Source organism: Podarcis cretensis (assembly GCF_951804945.1).
Source record: "Podarcis cretensis genome assembly, chromosome: 1".
In the NCBI taxonomy this organism is placed as follows: domain Eukaryota; kingdom Metazoa; phylum Chordata; class Lepidosauria; order Squamata; family Lacertidae; genus Podarcis; species Podarcis cretensis.
In genome coordinates, this window is record NC_137170.1 from 42,126,945 (window position 1) to 42,143,280 (window position 16,336).

Genomic DNA, 16,336 nt, shown 5'->3' on the forward strand with positions numbered 1-16,336 from the left:
TGGTGAGTGCCGCCCACTGTTTTGTCACCCACCTCAGTGGTGATACACAGGGTGGACCACCCCATCACACATCCCTTCCTCTGGCCTTTGATCAGCTTGGGTGGAGGGAGGCTTTTCCTACTTTGCTGCAGAAAATGGCATTATCCATTTTGGGGGGCACCAGCTGCTGCTGACTTGTTAAGAACCAGAATGTTCCTCCCGTAAAGGGAAGTGCCAATTCTTCAAATAGGAGGAGCCATACCACAAATTTCAAAGCTTGTTTTTGAAAATTTATTAGGTGGAAAGTGTCATGGTCCAGTTTACAGGTGGTCAAAGTCCTGGCGGAGGATGTTGGGACTGGGGGCAAGACAGCAGGGTGGGAGCAGGAACGAGAATCCGGAAGCCGGGAATCAGGAAGCCAAGGGTCAGAGAGCCGGGAGTCAAGAAGACAAGGGTCAGGAAACCAGGAGTCAAGAAGCCAAGGGTCCGAGGATCAGGAAGCAAGGAATCAAGAAGCCAAACGCAGCAAGGCAGGAAGCGTGTTGCTGTGGCAAAAAGCCAAAGGGAAATGCTGACCTTATATTCCTTCCCAGCTCTTGCCACCAGGTGCTGTGAGTTACCAATCGATCTCACCTGTGTGGCCGCGCCTTGCCTCTTGAGAACAAATTTAGGAAAGCCCCAGTCCTGCAAAGCCCTACCAGTCACAGGGCCTGGCTCCTACACGCACTCCTGACAGAAAGAACCAGTGTTCCAGGTAAAATGATGCACTGCTTGGCCACTTTGGCTATGACATAATACAATATAGTTTTGTCTAGTACCAACTAGGATAAAAAGAGCCTTTGAGAGCAAATTCCATTTGCTTAGAAGTTGGAAGTAGATTGTTAGATGGCATTTAATTTTATGATGCAGTTATTAAAATCATAGATGAAATATCTCAAAATATATCAGTGCTGGAAGTCTGTGCATTAAAAACAATGATTCTGTCTAATCCTAGATGATTAAAACGCTGTGGTTTAATGGCTTCTTACATCAGATTCCTACATTCCTCTGCGTTCAATAATAAGTTTATGGATTCAGCCTGTGGTTACAAAATGGTTTGATAAACCTGGGCTAGGTTGGCTCCTGTGTGTACAAAAGTATAAAAGCCAGTGCCCGTTAGAGCTACTATTATCCAACCTTGGATGCTGATATACAGTTTCAGCACTTCAGCCTGTGCCAAACAAATGGTAATTTTGAAAATCATGAAAACATTCTTAAAGTCTTAAGAAAAGATTTCATGTATGGAAATTAAAACTTTTCAAAGCTGATGCAAACACACAACTTACTTCTTTCCTGACAGGAACAGTGCATATACAGGTATCTTTATTTCCTGCTTCTATCTCTATGGAGAATTTCAGTACCAATCCATCTGCACCTTCCTCTACATAGAAGGGTTTCTGTTACTTGAAGAAAAGGTAATGCAGTACACAGCATTTGGAGAACAGACAGCCCCACTCCCAGTTTTTCAAACACACACAAAATTGAACCTTTTCAAAATTGGTGAGGTACAGGAGACCAAAGGGTTTGATTAAACAAGAGCTTTCCAGAGTATAAAAGCCAGCAGTTTTGCAAGACCTACTATTATCCAACATGCATTTTGATCTACAGTTTCAGCACTCTGGCTTTTAGACACATAAAATTGTACCAAACAAGTGACACAGTCTCCAAATGTAAAAAACACCACCACCAAAATCTTTTGAAAGCCTTTTTTAAAAAAATAAAAATCCCCCACCCAGTACGGAAATTAAACCTTTTCAAAACTGATGCAAACATATGACTTAGTTCTTTCCTGGTAGCAACAGCATGGATCTTTATTTCCTGTTGACAAACTCAGCATGCTGTTGCTCCTTCCTCCCATGCTGTTGCCACTTCAAAAAATTCCAACTTATTGGTTGGCACTAACCAGTGCAAAACCTGCCAAAAGACAAGCTAGAGGCAAGATCTCATGTGATGAACCATCCCAAATCCCTCAGTATGAGTATAGAGCATCTGTGCATTGGATTCTAGGCATAGTAGTATGCTTGCCCATGATAAAAACAGAAGAAAATGGGTTTTGATACAAGGCTTTCTGTTTTGGCTACCTATTTTTAAATTTACTGCAAAGTAATCACAATAATGGATGTACCTGTCAGGTGAAAATTCAATTTAATACCTAGCAGAATTGTAAATTTCAGCAGACTTGCTCATACATTCACACTGATGACAGAAGCCAGTTCAGCTTTTTAAAACAAAAAACATTCCCCATGCAAAATTTGCATTGTCTGCTAAAAGCAGATCCCCTTAATCCCCACCTAATTTACTTCCCCATTGCTCACAATCTCTGGCCTATCGCTTATTTATAACTATAGTGACTTTGATGTAAATAATTTCCGGTTGCCATTTCACTAAATGTACATGGCAAAAATGTTAGATGACTTGGCAAACAATAATGAGATATTGAAATGTGACCAAGGGATTCTTCAGATTTGTTTGGAGTATCTCCTTAATGGTATGTAATGGATAATGGAGCCAAAACTCGAGGAGAGAATAAGTTGGGCCATGAAGCTATTGGCTTAGTTCACATGTTACAGTAGGCCAAACTACGGACTGCCATGAATGGGCAAGTCTGCTAGCGCACACTACTCACGTGCTCTAGCCCCTCCAGCCATACACGAAGGAAACAAACTAGAACAATGGTGTAACATTAGTGTGACCCAGTGGTCATGATTTGTTTCTCCCCAAACAAATCACTAAAGGAAGCCAAGGACAAACCTTGGGGTTTCCTTAGAGAAACAAAACATAGGTGTCGGTTCTTGATAAAAAGGTAAAGGACCCCTGGACAGTTAAGTCCAGTCAAAGTCGACTCTGGGGTTGTGGCGCTAATCTCGCTTTCAGGCAGAGGGAGCCGGCATTTTTCCACAGACAGCTTTCCGGGTCGTGGCCAGCATGACTAAACCGCTTATGGCACAACGGGACACCGTGACGGAAACCAGAGCACACGGAAATGCTGTTTACCTTCCCACCACAGCGGTACCTATTTATCTACTTGCACTGGCGTGCTTTCGAACTGCTAGGTAGGCCAGGTAGGTAGGTTCCTGATAACGCTAAGCCGGTGCTCTGGCTTATTTCCTCACAGCGTGACAAAAGGAGGAACAAGGTGTGTGCAATTTGACCTGCTTGCTTCTTCGTAGTCAGCCATAGTTTGGCACACTTATTTATTAACTTAAAAGCTTTTCTAAACCCCATAATATTTAAAAATCCATAAGCGGCATACAAAAGCACAACAAAGGCTCCAATAAAGCAGTATCATAAAATAGATACAAATGGGGGGGGGGGAATACAGTGGTACCTCTGGTTACGAATTTAATTCGTTCCAGAGGTCTGTTCTTAACCTGAAACCGTTCTTAACCTGAGGTACCACTTTAGCTAATGGGGCCTCCCGCTGCTGCAGCAGCACTGCCGCCACACAATTTCTGTTCTCATCCTGAGGTAAAGTTCTTAACCCGAGGTACTACTTCCGAGTTAGCTGAGTCTGTAACCTGAAGTGTTTGTAACCTGAGGTGTCTGTAACCCGAGGTACCACTGTATTTAAAAACCAAAATGTAATGATATGGATGATGCTTCATATATGTGGCAGAAGCAAATGCATTCTAGAGTGGAGGGGCAATGGTGGAAAATGCCACTTGGGGGTCACAGCCCTTGTAATTTTTCTCTGATTGACTGTCGCGACACTAAGCAAACTTTTTAGATATTAAGTCCTACTGAAACATAGTTATGATATTGCTAATGGTGGGGGAACACTGGATTTCTTATGGGGAATATAGCACTATATTAATAATAAATTATGGTCTTAGGGCTCACTTAACATGCCTCCCTCCCTCTGATGCTTTTTTCCATAGAAAGGCCATTCTGGTGACTTCAGTAGTGTTAAGGGGTGTGTGTCTGTGTGTGAAACCTGGGAGCATTGCCACCATTGGAGGTGCCAACCAGTGTTGGATTTAGGGCGGTGTGAACTGTTCCCCCGCACAGGTAGCCATGCCAAGGGGGTGCAAAATAATGACGATAATGATGAGAACAACAACAGCAACAATCCATATTTACACAGGTACCCAATCAAAGTTGGGGGATGCCAACTGTTGTTCTCGTTCAGGCCCCATATTAATAAATTCCCCACTGTAACACTCGTCTGGGGGGCTGGCTACCAATGCATAGGAGCTGCTGCTCTGTCTGTGACTTTCTGCATGTAGGTAAAGGTAAAGGGACCCCTGACCATTAGGTCCAGTCATGACCAACTCTGGGGTTGCGGTGCTCATCTCGCTTTATTGGCCAAGGGAGCCGGTGTACAGCTCCCGGGTCATGTGGCCAGCATGACTAAGCCGCTTCTGGCAAACCAGAGCAGCACACGGAAACGCCGTTTACCTTCCTGCTGGAGCGGTACCTATTTATCTACTTGCACTTTGAGGTGCTTTCGAACTGCTAGGTGGGCAGGAGCAGGGACCGAGCAACGGGAGCTCACCCCGTCGCGGGGATTCGAACCGCCGACCTTCTGATCAGCAAGTCCTAGGCTCTGTGGTTTAACCCACAGCACCACCCGTGTTCCAATCTGCATGTAGAGACCACCTCAATTTCAGAGAACCTGTATACTGCACCAAAAGAGCTCTCTATCTTATTAAACGCATAGCCATCATATGAACTGGAACCCAGCTCTAAGGGATACATGTACAGAAATGTGAGATGGTCACTCACTTTTCAGTGTTAAGATGTATGAAAACAAACCGAAATATTTTGTTTATTGGGGCAAGAAATTGTTTCCCAAAATAACACATACAGTACTGAGTAGAGAACATCATGCAAACTAAAACCAGGAAGGCCGTGAGTAGCAAATAAATAAAACATGATTACTGTAAACTGGGATTAGTCAGCACTTTACTATGGTTAGTTCTCTGTGTGGTACCAACTTTAATTGCTAGGCCAAGGGAACACATCAACCCTAAACACACACACAGACACAGTTGTGAAGTCTTATCCAATTACATTTTATAGTACATTCAACTTAGGGTGTTTGGGACTGAAGTGCTAGAGTTATAACAAACTGAAAAGAGGTAACAGGTTTAGAGAGACATCGTGCAATTCTTATGTGCAGTTCAAACGAAAAGTCATTTATTTAAACCAGCTGGAAGCATGTTCTTTGGATCAAGAATGTGCATGTGAACAAACATGATCCTTGCATTCAAAGACTGCAGTTCTAAGCACAGTTGGAATTGGGCTGCAGTCTGCCAGTCAACTTTGATCGGACATATTTTCCTCTCTGTGTGCCTGTCTGTCAGATTGAAAGCAATAGCATGAGAGCACATACGTATGCAGTTGTACCAACCTGTCAGCTAAGATCTGTGGAGGAGACCATCTCTGTGGTCCCACCCCCTTTCACTTGGGCCTTTGGGTCCTATGAGGCCCAAAGTATGATTTAGTGAGCAGTCTGTTAGGAGAATGTTCTTAGTGCTGTTTTCATGCTTTTGATACATTGGGTTTAGTTATGTGTGCTTTATATCTTTAGAGGAACTGCTTGTGAAAAGTGGCATAAAAATGAGATAATAAAACAAACAAATGAAAGGCTTTAATATGGATGTAATTCCTGAATTCCTACTTTGGCAGTGAGTTGGGCTAGGAGACTTTTCTGGTTCCTTCCGACTCAATGACACTATAGTGGTACCTCAGGTTAAGAACTTAATTCGTTCTGGAGGTCCGTTCTTAACCTGAAACTGTTCTTAACCTGAAGCACCACTTTAGCTAATGGGGCCTCCTGCTGCCGCCGCGCCGCTGCTGCACGATTTCTGTTCTCATCCTGAAGCAAAGTTCTTAACCTGAGGTAATATTTCTGGGTTAGCTGAGTCTGTAACCGGAAGCGTATGTAACCTGAAGCATATGTAACCCAAGGTACCACTGTACATGTATTGATAACACTTAGACTAATAGAATCATAGAATTGTAGGCTCAAGTCCTAAGTATATTTACTAGGAAGTAAGGCCAGCTGAACACAACTGAGCCATATTTCTGCAGAAATATGTGCAGGATTGTACTATGGTTCCAGTTCTGTGCACGCTTTCCTGGGAGGAACCCGTTTGAACATACATGGACACCTAGGATTTCACTGTAAATCTCCTCAAAGCAATTTTTTTGTTTCAATATTGGAAAATGTCAGAGACAATTTTCTTGTTGAATTATAAACACACACAAACACGATTCCTTCAAAATATCAACCACAAGTCATAAACTTACGTTTTGGGTCCCCCGCCCCCAGCATGAGGGTGACATAAATCTCACAGAAAATCCTGGCACAGCACTGGAAAAATTCCTGTCGGCATGTGCCAAGCTTTGTAATCAATGTAAAGCTACAGAAGGGAGTGTGTGATACACCAGCCTTCCCACCTGCTGCTGCCTCTTGCTGGTTGTGTGTGTGTGTGTGTGGGGAGAACATACTGCTTTAATCCAGATATTTCATTTGGGCAATGTTCCTCTTTTTTCTTCAGCTCACCTCTGTTCAATTCACAAAGAATTACACTCCCTGACCCATAAAGTGTGATATTTGTCCTGCTTTAATACTAGCGTTTTCAACTGTGGTTGGGGGGAAAAGAAGAGAAGGTGGCAAAACACAATAAGGGTTTTATTGAAGAGTATTTTCCTGATGTCTGTTCTTGTTGCTGCTGATATTAGTGGATAGTGCGTGCTTAGCGCTGATCGGTGTTCCAGCCTGAGGACTTAGCTCAGGGTGCTACTTTAAAAGTTTATTAATACCTGTGCCGCAGAATCATATACAAATACATATCTACGTGGTGTACAAAATCTTTTAAAACCAAAGCATCATAACAATAAGACAAAATCAAAGTACACTGAAGAAGTTCAAGAGTACCCTTCACGCAGTCCTTTCATGGGACTGTATGTGTGGAGGGGGCAGGGCAATGCCCACTGGCTCCACCCCAGTGTCATTCATCCCATTGGCCCATCCATTGTCTGTACATTGAGTGGGACACCTTCAAAGGGACACCTGTGTGCACACCATAGCTGTCAACTTACAGATTTGAAAATAAGGGACCAGCAGCCTTGAAAATAAGGGACCAGCAGCCAAAATAAGGGATCTGCAGCCTCACCTGTTCCAGGCACTCCAGTCTTCCTGTCCTCCTGCAGTCTGGTCAAACTCATGCTGGTAGCTCCGAGAACACTGTCCAACCAACTTTGTAACCAGAGGTTCAACTGAATAGAATCTGAATCACATGCACCACAAGGCCTATGCAGCCTCAACTTAAGATGGCTCCCCGGCCTGGCTTTGCACTGCAAAGTTTGCAGCAGCATGTGCAACAAAATGGCATCCAGCATTCAAAAAACCCCTCAGCTTGCATTAACTAGCCACACACAAGGCATGCAAGCTCCACCCCCCAGTCGTTCTTAGACTTCTTACTGGGTGAGCAACACAGCCAAGCAACACAGTTGGAGCCTCCCTGGCTGGCAGGGAGGGAGGGAGAGGAGCTGCTTCCTTTGAAATTTAAGGGACATCATTTAAGGGACATTTAAGGGACATCCATCAATAAGGGACAACAGCGGGACATGGCCCTGGAATAAGGGACTGTCCCTTCAAATAAGGGACACTTGACAGCTATGGTGCACACAGCAGTAAACACATCAACGTTGCATTTGGCCAGATCACTTCAATCACAACTGTACACACATGAGTATTCCTCTGCCAGTTTGGTCAGTGGCATCAGGGCAGGCAGTGGGTGCATTCTTGCCCCTTCCATGTGTTTAGGGTACATGTTAAGGAAGAGGGCTTAGGCCTCAAACCACTTAGGGTCAAATCCAGCACTTGATTTTGGCCCAGAAACAACTTGGTAACCAGTGAAGTTGGCACGAGATTGGCTTATATGATCCAAACTCTTGACCCAAAACAGAATCCTGATGCTCAGTCACATTCTTGGCTACATTTTCCCTGATTCCTTTATCTCAACGTAATTCTTAAGGAAACCCATAAGACTTAATTGTCGGTTTTCTGTTTTCAGTGATTTTCGGGCAGGCATTTTTTCTTTAACTCTGCATGGCTCCGTTTCCAGTTCTGCAAAATGGTTCTCAAAGCGGCAGATATGTAATCAATTAATTTATATTTATAGCCTGTCTCATCCTTAGGTGCATGGGGGAACATTTCAATTTATTGAGTTGCTGGAGGTGCTTAAATTGTAATCTGTCTCAGTCCCTAAGGACCAGTCTGTGCTGAAGTTTTACCATGCTTCTGAATGTGGTACAGAATTTGCTGTGTTGTTCCCAAGCATTCTGTAGGGACAAGTGGCTACGCAGAGAACTTCCTGACAAATAGTTCCTCAGCGGTTCAAGGACTTGGTGTGTGGTAGCCACCAAGATAAGAATGTCTCTGGTGCACTTTAAAAAACCAACAACGCTACCAGCATTGTTTACTTAAAATATTGGACTAGGACTCTGGGGAGGAGATTGTGACTTACAGTCTGAGCTAAATCAGATTTTCTGAAGAGTAATTAGCCTTGATTTGAGGTGAAGTTTCTTCCTAGTAACCATGCCTGAGGATGGGACTTGAGGATCCAATCTGGTGCCTGTGTGGAATGCTCATTATTTGCACAAGTACTGAGGATCCAAAATAGAATGATCATGTTCTGCTTACATTTTACCATGTTTCAGGTGAAAACTTTTTCCTGAGCTCAGTGTGTGGCTGCTTCTGGGAAATGGCAGCATAATTAACAAGTACCCATAGTTCCTTCACACAGTCAGTGCCAACAAGAATTGCTGCTGCTTATGCAGGAAGGCAGTAAATAATTTTCACATGCTTAAAACGGGCTGTTAAAACCATCACCCTGCGTTGCCGATAGTCATTATTCCCATCCATTGAAACGCTCATCAATAGGGGAAGAGCTGCTGATTGTGATACTTTCCTTAAATTAAAGAGAGAGAGAGAAAAAAGTGAAGATACTAATCTGGCAAAATGGGAGCGAGCGTGTTGCTTTCATTAATTTCCCTATTACAGTGCTGTTGAGAGATAATTTCAAGGGGGTGGGGGAGACCCTTAATGATGCATGCAGTGCTTCTCGCATTGCTTTCACAATAGGTTTCTCCCTGGAGAGGGGGGGGTAGTCTAGAAAGAGGGGGGGCGGTTAGCTTGCTGTGGAATTGGGAAGACGGCTCCGTTGGTTCTGGCAGTGAGGGGGTTGACTGACAGTCTGCAGTGCAGTGGAGTTAGCTGGGCTCCCTATATGGCTATGGATTAGCTATATGCTAATACAGATAGGGAAAAGGAGCTGTGCTGAGCCCGGCGAGCTGCTACCAGTGTAGGCAGTCAGAGGCTGAGCCGAGCTGCTTCCTCCAGAGCCATGGCTGAAGTGGGCGAAGGAGGGGAAGATGAAATACAGTTCCTACGAACTGTAAGTATCTGGTGTTTTTTTCTAGGTCAGGAACCGGGTTCTTTTTCTTTGTCTCCTTGACTGTGCCTGCTTGTATTGCATTACAGAATAACATTTCCCCTCTCTGTATTCCTCCCTCTCTCTGCTTCTGCTTGGTTACCCAGGAACGAATGTTTGGGAGAACGGGAAATAATGCAAGGATACGTACAGGCTGTACCAGACAAGCATTGGACGTTCTCAGTGCCATCTCCCTTTAAATCGGCTTATTAGCCATCTCTGTCCGAGTTTGGTACCGAAAGGGAGTTGTTTGCTCTGGTGATTCCCTGTGTCTGAAGCATCCTTGTTAACTTTGTGATTGGGTTTCTTAATGCTGCATGCCAGATACCTGACCTCTGAAACTTCTCTCTAGGTTACTCCTCAGTGACAATTAAAAGAAGCTTTGCGGGGAATAGAGGATCAAAATCGCAAGCAAACCCCGAGGAGGGGTCTCTGAGACCTCTGCAATCCTTCCTCCCCTTTATAGCAAATATACAGACATGCGGGATGTGCTTGCATGAATGAATGTGCTTCAGAGGTAAACCTGAAATATTTTTCTGTGCTTCAAACAGAGGTTTAGTTTAAATGGACGTAGCGCTTCCTCTGGCCAGGGGTGTCAACCAGTGAAATAATAACTTGCCCCTCTCATAAATAAATGCTCCATAAAGAGCTTTCACAACATTCTTCCATAAGGTTTCAGGGGGTGATATTTTCTGATTTTGAAGTGACTCTGATTCACACATTAACTGGTCTGAGGTGTGGGACATCCTTTCATTGGATAATTCTGTATGTTGATGCAGGTAACAGTTGCTTGAAGAGCAGCCCTTCAAAATACATTTAGTTCCTGCCGCCCTTTCACCATTTCTCTGCTTCCTTGCAAAAAACTGTGCCAGCAACAGAGTCTCCGCAGTTTCCAGTGCAACTTTTTTTAAAAGGTGAATTTCCAAAATGGGTAAGCTGGCTATCTGTAATAAGCCCATGCTGTTGTCAGTTGGGCAGGGGCGCAGAGCATGGGGAATATGAGAAAAGGTGTCTTTTGCAGCTCCTGAAAAATGCTAGTTGTGTCGAAGTGTCATTGACACTTCCTTCCTTCTGAAAACCTCATGACTGAAGATGTAATTACAGGGAAGACTAATTTTATTCCGTTAGATCTTCTGCTGCTTATGTTATGGGACAACTGCATATCCACACAATGAAGCCCCTAAATGTATATTTTGAACAATAGATGTTTCCCCCCGCAATAGCATTAGCTTTGCACCTTCCAGGCATGTCTTTGACATGACACCCAAATGGCTGTCTAAGGCGCTTTTGCTTCATATCCTCACTGAACAGCAAGGTGAAAAGCTTTCTCCTCTTCCTAGACAAATAAGGTATCTCATCTTTTCCTACATGAGGAGACTTCTGATGAGACTGCAACCTGTGTTCCTTCCTCAGAGGGATAGAAACTCTTTCTATCTTTCACTGAATTTAGTGTTTATGACTTAGGATATGGTGTAAACATACAATGATTTTTTTTTAAGGAGGCTTCTTGGTATCTCAGAATAGTGCATAGGGTTACTGTTTTTATTTGATGGTACTATTCCCGGCGTGCTCATCATAAAGCACAAAATGCAGGTTTCTTCACTTTTCTAGACAACTTCCCATACAGACAGAAGTATCAGCTGCTAAACCTTCCCCCGAATTCTACATTCCCTAGGGAGGAGTGTTATTTATTTCTTGCATACTACTTTGATTGTGGCCATAAATACTAAAGATTAATTACACACTTTGGTACATGAGCAGTATACTAAGGCATGCGTGCAATATGAAAGCACTTTTGCTGCTGAGTTATTGTGTTGTCTGCTAGACTGTACCAACACAAACCCTCGGTCTTAAAACAAATTTATTTGTAGGGAGGATTCCTTGAGCAGTTGTGTGCTTTCAAAAATAGTTTCTCACATGCGGCGTAACCTTAGTTTTGGGCTGGCAGATGTGATTGCATGTATTACAAAGTGACAGAAGGCAGAGTTCAGTGTTCTTATAAAGAGATGGAACTGTAAAAAATAATACAATTTCCCAGAGTATGCCATTCAGAAAATGTGAAACACTTGCCATTTAGTCCCTTGCTTTTATATGACCAAGTCCATTTTCCAAAGCAAAATCCATGTAAATGAAGTCAAGAAAGAAAATCTGATTCCTTTCCTCCAGCGTTGCACTCCTAAATTTTTGTGAATCATTTTAAAGCATCTGCCTTCTGCCTTAGAAGTGGTTGCATTTTAGTGGCCAGTACAGTGGTACTTAAATTCTCTTTTCCCAAAGCTTCCTAGCTTGCATTAGAATGGTACGTTTTAGAATTCAGGAGGTTTTTTCTTTTTGTAGACACGCAAGTGTCTAGCTAGGACTTGGTTACACTTATTAAGGATTCAGATGTGGTGCTCCCTGGGCTGTTATAGTGCCAACAAAACCTGTTTACACAGGAAAGGAATTGCGGAATATTTGATCCACATAAACTTGCTGATTACCTTGGGCAATTCACTAGCATGGCTTAGTTTATGAAATAAAAATTCCAGGATTCAAGCTGGCCTGGTGGATAGCACTTCTTCTGTCCTAGGCTAGCTTAGGATACGTTGCATCATAGTCTGTCTTTCTTTAAACATTTTTTTTTAAAGGCTGCAAAAACTAAAAGTACCTGCAGTCCACTATAGATGTTTTAAATTAGAATGAAAGATTGTCACTCAACAGTCACATGAAACAGTTTAGTTATACCTTAATGGGTCATCTGTGTTACGTGCCTCTGAGTCCGTTTGCTCAAGGACATCAACAGTGCCTTCCTGGATCTGATCAAGATCAATCTATTCCAATGTTATTTGCCAATGTACACTGGATAATCTGCTAGAAATTTGTCACTAGTCTGTCCTGACCACTGTCTGCCTTCTGCACACTTCTACATTATGGCGTTGCAAGAGATTCTGGTACTTACCTTTTGGATTTCATTGACACCCATGTTTGTGTTGCTTGCATGGTCAAGTCTGCCGTTCCTTTGCCCTGAAAGTCCTTATCTCTCATCCCAAGTATGTGATATATGTATCAAGGTGGTCTCTTAATTGTGAAAGTTTGGGGCTCTGACATTGGAAACCATAATAGCAATAATTTATATAGCACTTCAGAGTGTTCAAAGTGCTTTGTGTCAGTAATACTTACAAGTAACCCTGCAATGTAGGTCAATAATATTATCCTATTGCAGATGGGGCATTGAGGCTGAGAGGTAACAGCTTCTTAAGGCAACTAAAGGAATTTATGGCAAAGACTAGCTTGAAACTGGTTCGTAGCTCAGTCTTTAAACTGTTACACTGAAGAATTGTGGGTGGTTTGCTTAAAGCTGGTGACATACAGAAAAAACAAGGACTCAGTCATATGTTACTTCATCTCTGCAACCCTAGGTTTAACCTAAAATCTGAATCTAGGAGAGCTTATTCTGTTAAGTCTGCAATCTCTTCCTACACTAAAACTGAGACTAATGCAGAGTTTAACAGCAAGCCAGGTTCCCCTCCCAGTTCCTCTCACCTACTGCTTTGCTTAACATCTAGAATGATGAAGGGGTTCCAAAAGCTCAGAAATCTGTTCGCTATTTATGGCATTTTGTTCGGCCTAATTAAACTATTGCCTTACTATGAAGTTTGGATTTTTTTAAAAGGAACAACATATTTTCTCAAAACAAGTTCTGGAGCTAAGTCCTGTGCATTGATCAGTTATTGTTTACATGCCTCTCTTAGACTTAAATCTTGAATGTATGTTGAAGAATTCTGATTTATTTTAGTGAAATTTATTTCGGTTCAAGAGCTATCTCACACTCCCTTGGTTTCAGATGCAACACCCTAAGCACGCCGCTGCTGACCATGTATATGCAGGGCTGTATTTGCTAGATCATGGTTAGTATGCTTACAGTCAGGGCGGCAATCAGGTCTCTGTGCTCACTTCTGCTTTTGACCACTGCGATTTTAAGGAAACTATTGGGAAATTCCAGAATGTTCATGACCAAATGGCAGAAGCTGCACAAATAAGGTATTGCTTGCTATGGTGCAGGGGCAGGAGAATTATGGGTTGCTTCTGGACTGTTGGGTTTAGGATCGTATATCTGTCAAACTCTTATTGCTTTTGGCCTTTTTAATTTAACACACAGTCTTTTCTGTGCCTCTTCAAAATATGATATAGTTACACGGATCAGAGAGCATGTATGTAGCACAATAAAAACAAAAACAAAGCAATGCGGCACAATTATCTTATAAGAGGATTTATTCAGGAAACAAAGTCAAAGCAAATGTAGTCAAAATTAATGTGAAATATGACAAAATAGTATTTCCAATAGGAAATATAGGTTGTATTAATCATGTTAGGTGTGTAATCTTTGGTGCCAAATATATAATCCTTTCAGGGCTATATTGTAACTGAAGGACTTTACATTCTTCACTTTTGCCCAGCGTATGAATTACAGATAGGCTGTAAATACATTTAGCATGGAAGAAAGGTGTATGTGTGAGAGAAGCTGGCATCTCTCCCCACCCCCTGCCGACCTGGTTTCCATGTCTATAACAACAAGCAAAAGTTCGGCAGGCAAAGCTTTTTCCAGCATGCAGATGCACTGCTTTGAAAAACATCGCCTGCTCATTTTCTGTTCATTATGTTGCTGTTAAACATATGGGTCTTGCACAGGAAAGAAGGAGGGACATGGTCGAGAGAAATAAAAGCATGTGGCATGTGTAAATAGTGACTAGAACTGGGGTGAAATTCTGTTGTTTTCGAGTTACAACAACTCAGGATTACGTGATGGGAAGCATGTTTAAGATAAATGTTTGGCAATCCTATAGAATTGCCACAGTAAGGCAATGAACTGTGATGGAATCTGGTTTGAATGTAGTGAAAACTTGAAGCCCAATTTCCCATATTTAGAGACGGTACATCGCTAATTTCATTGGGCATGAAGCAGAGAGGATAGATATTGTCAATTTTGTCCTACTTATTACCTTCCCAGGGGCTTCTCATTGGCCATGGTTGGAGAAAGATTTCACTTTTGAAATCCCAATAAACATTTTAGGAAACTTACCATTTGGTGATGTGAATTGTGACTGCTGCAGTCTGAAATGTTTGCATGAGCAGAAAAATATACAGCAAGTGATTATGGAATTATGACCCTTCTTCCCGCAAAGAGAGATGGCATGTTCAGCCCTCCCTTATGCCAGTGGTTCACATTGTTCTTGGTTTTCCCAGATGTGTTGCAAGCATCATTTGTACAGATAGAACTTCATCAGTTTAAATAGAGAGGATAAACCTACCAGGATGAGGGTGGAAGGCTGGGGAAAGTAGAGCTACAAATCAAGGAAGCATCTGAAAAGCCTTGCCCTTTACAGATGCAGTAGTTCAGCAAAGAAAAAGAATACACACAGAAACGCAACAGCAAGGAAACAGACCTACACAGGGTGGCATAGGGATTTCCAAAAGCAGCCCTTCTGTTAACACATGCAAACGACAGGAAAGTGGGGGTCAGCAAAAAAAAAGTCCCCATACCTATAATGCATATATTTTATAAAAGGTAAAGGTAAAGGTACCCCTGCCCGTACGGGCCAGTCTTGACAGACTCTGGGGTTGTGCGCCCATCTCACTTAAGAGGCCAGGGGCCAGCGCTGTCCGGAGACACTTCCGGGTCACGTGGCCAGCGTGACATCGCTGCTCTGGCGAGCCAGAGCCGCACACAGAAACGCCGTTTACCTTCCCGCTGGTAAGCGGTCCCTATTTATCTACTTGCACCCGGAGGTGCTTTCGAACTGCTAGGTTGGCAGGCGCTGGGACCGAGCAGCGGGAGCGCACCCCGCCGCAGGGATTCGAATCGCCGACCTTTCGATCGGCAAGCCCTAGGCGCTGAGGCTTTAACCCACAGCGCCACCTGCGTCCGATATATTTTATAAATAAGCCCAAACCTCCAAATAGTAGCAACAGGGTAGTGGGAGGTAAAGAGCAATTCTGCTGCATCTTCATTAGTTTTGAAGGTGAGAAGTTTGCAGGCTCTTCCCCTTGTTTTATATCTTGTCGCTCAGTTAGGAAGGGTAGTTCCAGCTCAGGGTAGTAGGAAACGCAATAGCGTCAATTGTCAGCACCCAGGGGGCAAATTGTGGCTTCCATTGAGGGTAATGACACATTTCACTTTTGCACTGTAGACCACCTTAGCAACCCCCTCCTTTGAAACAAGATTTAGGACAGACACACCCAGAAAATTTATAGCCTACTACTCTGGAAGGCAGTCTTTTGTAGGGAGATGGGTGCTGCATAGGTTTCTGGAACTAGCACAATGAAGAGGGAATTCTATACGTACTTCAGAGGTATGCTACAAGTACTTATCTCTGTAAAGAGCAACACAACCAAACTTGGGTGGGAAATATCAGTATTTAGAAAAATGCTATGGTTTCTTCTTCCAATTTTCGTGAGCTCAAGGGTAGGGAAACATGGGAAGCACAGGATTTGCAAAGGCTGTTGGGCTGGTTCCGACACAACCAGAACACACTTAACCTCCCCAGAGCTCATGCATTCCCCCTGCTCTGATGGAGCCATAAGGAGGAGATTGGAAATTTTAGCTTCTGTTTTTTTGTTAACTGCAGCTTGCCACAGCTGAACTGGGGCTAAACGCAGTTAATCTTAACTATGGTAAGTGGAGACAAGGCAACTTCGCACCATAGCTTGCTTGTTTTTACTTACCATAACAGTAAAGTAAAGGGATGCCTGACCACTAGGTCCAGTCGTGGCCGGCTCTCGGGTTGCGGTGCTCATCTTGCTTTATTGGCCGAAGGAGCCAGAGTACAGCTTCCGGGTCATGTGGCCAGCATGACTAAGCCGCTTCTGGCGAACCAGAGCAGCGCACGGAAACG

The 16,336-nt window shown here is 43.2% G+C and overlaps 1 protein-coding gene across 1 annotated transcript in view; it reads left to right on the forward strand.

Moving 5' to 3' along the window:
* The first annotated feature begins 9,203 nt into the window (after nucleotides 1-9,203).
* RYR3 (ryanodine receptor 3) overlaps nucleotides 9,204-16,336 on the forward strand; it is a 271,072-nt gene continuing 263,939 nt past the window's right edge. The window contains exon 1 of the mRNA XM_079954045.1: nucleotides 9,204-9,428. Coding sequence (XP_079810171.1) covers nucleotides 9,378-9,428 — 51 coding nt within the window. The 5' untranslated portion in view covers nucleotides 9,204-9,377. The remainder of the gene's footprint in view (nucleotides 9,429-16,336) is intronic.